The 5,517-nt window shown below is 45.2% G+C and overlaps 1 protein-coding gene across 1 annotated transcript; it reads right to left on the reverse strand.

Moving 5' to 3' along the window:
* Positions 1-1,857: 1,857 nt before the first annotated feature.
* LOC306759987 (zinc finger protein Gfi-1-like) lies at positions 1,858-4,370 on the reverse strand (the record flags this gene model as incomplete). Its single annotated transcript, XM_079245733.1, has 6 exons — positions 1,858-2,036; positions 2,108-2,273; positions 2,353-2,490; positions 3,051-3,403; positions 3,783-3,980; positions 4,259-4,370. 6 exons carry the CDS (start codon positions 4,368-4,370, stop codon positions 1,858-1,860), a joined length of 1,146 nt encoding a protein of 381 aa, XP_079101859.1.
* Between the last annotated feature and the right edge of the window lie 1,147 nt (positions 4,371-5,517).

The raw sequence follows: 5,517 nt of genomic DNA on the forward strand, positions 1-5,517 counted from the left end.
AAAGTGTGTGTTAGACCCCAAAGTGTGTGTTAGACCCCAAAGTGTGTGTTAGACCCCAAAGTGTGTGTGTTAGACCCTGCAGTGTGTGTTAGACCCCAAAGTGTGTGTTAGACCCTGCAGTGTGTGTTAGACCCCAAAGTGTGTGTGTTAGACCCCAAAGTGTGTGTTAGACCCCAAAGTGTGTGTGTTAGACCCTGCAGTGTGTGTTAGACCCCGCAGTGTGTGTGTTAGACCCCAAAGTGTGTGTGTTAGACCCCAAAGTGTGTGTGTTAGACCCCAAAGTGTGTGTTAGACCCCAAAGTGTGTGTTAGACCCCGCAGTGTGTGTTAGACCCCAAAGTGTGTGTGTTAGACCCCGCAGTGTGTGTTAGACCCCGCAGTGTGTGTGTTAGACCCCAAAGTGTGTGTTAGACCCCGCAGTGTGTGTGTTAGACCCCAAAGTGTGTGTTAGACCCTGCAGTGTGTGTGTTAGACCCCGCAGTGTGTGTTAGACCCTGCAGTGTGTGTGTTAGACCCCAAAGTGTGTGTTAGACCCCAAAGTGTGTGTTAGACCCTGCAGTGTGTGTGTTAGACCCTGCAGTGTGTGTTAGACCCCAAAGTGTGTGTTAGACCCTGCAGTGTGTGTGTTAGACCCTGCAGTGTGTGTTAGACCCCAAAGTGTGTGTTCGACCCTGCAGTGTGTGTTAGACCCCAAAGTGTGTGTTAGACCCTGCAGTGTGTGTGTTAGACCCCAAAGTGTGTGTTAGACCCCAAAGTGTGTGTTAGACCCTGCAGTGTGTGTGTTAGACCCTGCAGTGTGTGTGTTAGACCCCAAAGTGTGTGTTAGACCCCAAAGTGTGTGTTAGACCCTGCAGTGTGTGTGTTAGACCCTGCAGTGTGTGTTAGACCCCAAAGTGTGTGTTAGACCCTGCAGTGTGTGTGTTAGACCCTGCAGTGTGTGTTAGACCCCAAAGTGTGTGTTAGACCCTGCAGTGTGTGTGTTAGACCCTGCAGTGTGTGTTAGACCCCAAAGTGTGTGTTAGACCCTGCAGTGTGTGTTAGACCCCAAAGTGTGTGTTAGACCCTGCAGTGTGTGTGTTAGACCCCGCAGTGTGTGTTAGACCCTGCAGTGTGTGTTAGACCCCAAAGTGTGTGTTAGACCCTGCAGTGTGTGTGTTAGACCCTGCAGTGTGTGTGTTAGACCCCGCAGTGTGTGTGTTAGACCCCAAAGTGTGTGTTAGACCCCGCAGTGTGTGTGTTAGACCCTGCAGTGTGTGTTAGACCCCAAAGTGTGTGTGTTAGACCCCGCAGTGTGTGTGTTAGACCCCGCAGTGTGTGTGTTAGACCCTGCAGTGTGTGTCAGACCCTGCAGTGTGTGTTAGACCCCAAAGTGTGTGTTAGACCCCGCAGTGTGTGTGTTAGACCCCAAAGTGTGTGTGTTAGACCCCAAAGTGTGTGTTAGACCCTGCAGTGTGTGTCAGACCCCAAAGTGTGTGTTAGACCCTGCAGTGTGTGTGTTAGACCCCGCAGTGTGTGTGTTAGACCCTGCAGTGTGTGTGTTAGACCCTGCAGTGTGTGTGTTAGACCCCGTAGTGTGTGTGTATGTGTGTGTGTGTGTGTGTGTGTGTGTGTGTGTGTGTGTGTGTGTGTGTGTGTGTGTGTGTGTGTGTGTGTTAGTCGGACTTTTATCTCCTTTGTTTCCAGTAAAATGTTAAATAGTTCTTTGCCTCGCGCGCCTTTCAGCGCGTTTAGTGTCGCAGACAAGTTCCTTCTTCCGTTTCTGGCCAGATCTCCAGATGAACCATATTTCCAGGCAGTCCTGGAACATGGTGGACGTGGACGTGTCTCGTGTCAGCCGTGAAGGCCAGAAGCGCGTGCGTCATTTCAGTCCGTGCAGCGTCTCCTTGTGTCTGCGCAGATCCACCTTCCTCTGGAACCCTTTGGCGCAGATGTCACAGCCGAAAGGTTTGTATCCGGTGTGTTTCCTGCTGTGCGTGATGAGGTTGGAGCTCTGGCTGAACGCCTTCCCGCACACCTGACAGATGTGCGGCTTCTCACCTGGAAAACACGCACGTTCAGTCGGCCTGTTTCTGCCTGTGGTGTCGGTCAGGAGGCCTCCTGCTTCTTACCTGTGTGGATGAAGGTGTGTTTCTTCATATCGGATTTCTGGTGGAACCTTTTCCCGCAGAACTGGCACGGGTACGGGCGTGTGTCCGAGTGAATGAGCAGGTGCGTGGACAGCGTGGACGAGCGTTTGAAACTTTTCCCGCAGATTTTGCAGTCAAAACTTCTCTCCTGAAACAACAGGTTGGATCTCCGGTGTGAAAGGTTTAAAAGCGAGCTGCGGGATTTGCTCCACGCAGCGTGGACCCACCTGGGAGTGCACAGCTTTGTGCTGTTCCAGACTGACCGCGTGTCCGAAGGTTTTCCCGCAGATTTCACACGCAAAAGGCCTGGTCCCGCTGTGCGATCTGCGGACGTGAACTTCCAAACCGTGCGGCGTGGAAAACACCTGGAGAGGAGAAAATCCCCACATTTACTGACAGATGAGGAAAATTCTGGAGAGTCATAGAGAAAGTTTATTTTTATTGCCACGAAAATTAATCAGCTTCACTTTTTCTATTATTATTATTATTATTATTATTATTATTATTGTTGTTATTATTAGTATTTTTATTGTTATTATTAGTATTGTTATGTTATAATCATTAGTGTTGTTGTTATTATTACATTAGTATAATATTATCGTTATTATTATTATTATTATTATTATTATTGTTATTAGTATTTTATTATTATCATTTAATTGTTATGTTATTATCAGTATTGTTATTATAATTATGAGTGTTGTTGTTATTCTTATTATTACATTATTATAATATTGTTATTACCGTTATCTTTTTTTATTAATATGTTATTATTAGCATTGTTATTTTATTTTTATTATTATTATGTTATTATTAGTATTATTGTAATTATTATTATTATTATTATTATTATTATTATTATTAATATTGTTGTTGTTGTTGTTGTTGTTGCAGACAGGGGAATTTGTGAGATATATTTTCTGACCTTACTGCATGTCACACATGTGAAAGCTCCGTTCAGAGCCAGACTGGAGCAGATCCGGTCCGGATGGGTCTTCCCGCCGGCGGCTTGTCGGTGAAGACCCGCTTCAGGAAGTAGCAAGGCCGCGGCGTGTCTGCTGTAGTCCCCGTAAGACTGCTCTCCCAGGCCCCGGTCTCCGAACAGGGCTGGGTGGCTCCTGTCCAGGTAGAGAGACATCGGAGCCGGACCTCTGTGACCCTGAGGCTCCAGGGCCCTCAGCCTGGGCCCCGGGTAGGTTGTCCAGGCGTAGGGCCTGAAGGGCAGCGTGAAGGGCAGCGTCTCATCCAGCAGAGGAGACAAGGACTTGTCCGAGTCAACTGGAGAGAAACAGATGAAATGTAAATGGGTCCTGCAGGGCCACGCAGAGCTGGAGAGTCCTGGTGTGTCCAGGAATATTTAGAGGCAACTCGCTTCTGCTAAAAACTCTGTTATCCTGGCATAAGTTGCAAAATGCTGCGAAGTAGAGTCACCACGAACACGGAAAAAGATCCAACTGGTCCAGCCTTCAACGTTCAAACACAAACAAATGAAACGTGAAACTCGTTTTCTCTTCATGTTTATTCAGAAAAACGTTTTTATTAAACTGTTCAGTAAAATACTTTTTTTTAAAAAAGACTAAAAAACATATCGAGTTTAAAGTGCATGAACATCTGGATGCTGCTGGAAGCAGAAACCCGACATAGGTTTGTAGCCTACCTGGGGACGCAGGGGGGGACGCAGAGGGGGACGGGGGCCTCCAGAAGTAGTCCGGGGAACGGCCGCCCACGCTGCCGCTGCAGCTGAGCGGAGATGCGGGGAAGAGGTCGGCGGTGTGTTCCGGTGGTTCCGGAGAGAGGCCGAACCCGTCCGCCTCCTCCGGCAGCTTCTCCTCCTCTGCCGGGACAGAAGCAGCAGCTTTAACACCCCATAAGATGATTTCCAATGAGAGCACGGATTAGTAGAAATTATCTTCAGAACTATTCCTTAACCAAGTCTTAAAAGCTCATTTTTTTAAACTTTAATAAATAAAACATTTTGATAGATTTTTAGTTTCCAGGAAGTTTAATTTTATCTGGTATGTAAATAATTCTTCAGTCGCTGCTGTTATTTTTAAAGCATCATTTCTTCCATTTAAGAGACTTTTATTACTGAGACGTGCAAACAGAGAATAAAAACAGAGCAGCTCGGAATACCTGAGCAGATTTGCGCCAGAATGGTGTCCAGCCTGCTGTAGTCATCCTGCAGACAGCGGGGTTGGTGGTAACTGTGCGCCTTCTTGCTCTTTACCAAGAAGGAGCGGGGCATGGTGGAGGGAGGGCGGGCTGAAGGGGGTCCAGCTGCGGGGAGGAGTCCGTCCTGCTGCAGGCTCCTATCTCCACTGATGAGGTCCCAAGTGCTTTAACAGTTTAAAATGGACCACGGAGCATGCGCACGTTGTTCTGTGTGCCAGGTGTGGTTAGGGCAGGTGTCACGCAGCCCCCCCCTCCTCCAAACCCACTGCGATGTTTTACCCACGCCCTGCAGGTCTGGCGGAGAGCGGCTTCATCTGGACTTGTGCAGCCGGGCCCGAGTCGGACTGAGGCTCGCGCGGACCGGGGGACAGGGGGCGTCCCTCGTTTCAGGACTTTAGTCTCGTTTGCTCCTCAGTTTTCAGACGCCTGCAGGAACATTTGAACAGAAAGATGTGAGTGGTGCCGGGTTCCGGTCCAAACCGCTGGTCCCAAAGTTGTGGACGAACCTGACAGTTCTGCAGGTTTTACAGCTTTACAGAGGCTCTGTATGGTGTTGTAATCATCTAGTTATATGGGCTTTATGGTTCTATTTTATATCTTTTTCAATGTTTTCATATTCTAGTTATATGGGCTTTATGGTTCTATTTTATATCTTTTTCAATGTTTTCATATTCTAGTTATATGGACTTCATGGTTCTATTTTATTAATTTTATAAAAAAAAAAAAAAAACAACATTGAAAAAGATAATCTAATTATATGAGCTTTATGGTTCTATTTTAGTAATTTTATCTTTTTCAGTGTTGTTTTAATATTCTAGTTATATGGACTTCATGGTTCTATTTTATTAATTTTATTAAAAAAAAAAAAAAAAACAACATTGAAAAAGATAATCTAATTATATGAGCTTTATGGTTCTATTTTAGTAATTTTATCTTTTTCAGTGTTGTTTTAATATTCTAGTTATATGGGTTTTATGGTTCTATTTTATAATTTTATAAAAACAACATTGAAAAAGATAATTAATTATATAAGCTTTTTGTTGTTCTATTTTAGTAATTTAATCTTTTTCAGTGTTGTTTTAATAATCTAATTTTATGGGCTTTGTGGTTCTATTATTTTATTTAAAAAAATAATAGAACATCCACGTGTACACCTCTAAATAATCAGTTTTTATCTGTTTTCTCGTCACTAAGGTTTCACGTCAGTTGATGATTTGACT

This window comes from Telmatherina bonti, assembly GCF_933228915.1.
Source record: "Telmatherina bonti genome assembly, chromosome: 8".
Taxonomy (NCBI): Eukaryota; Metazoa; Chordata; class Actinopteri; order Atheriniformes; family Telmatherinidae; genus Telmatherina; species Telmatherina bonti.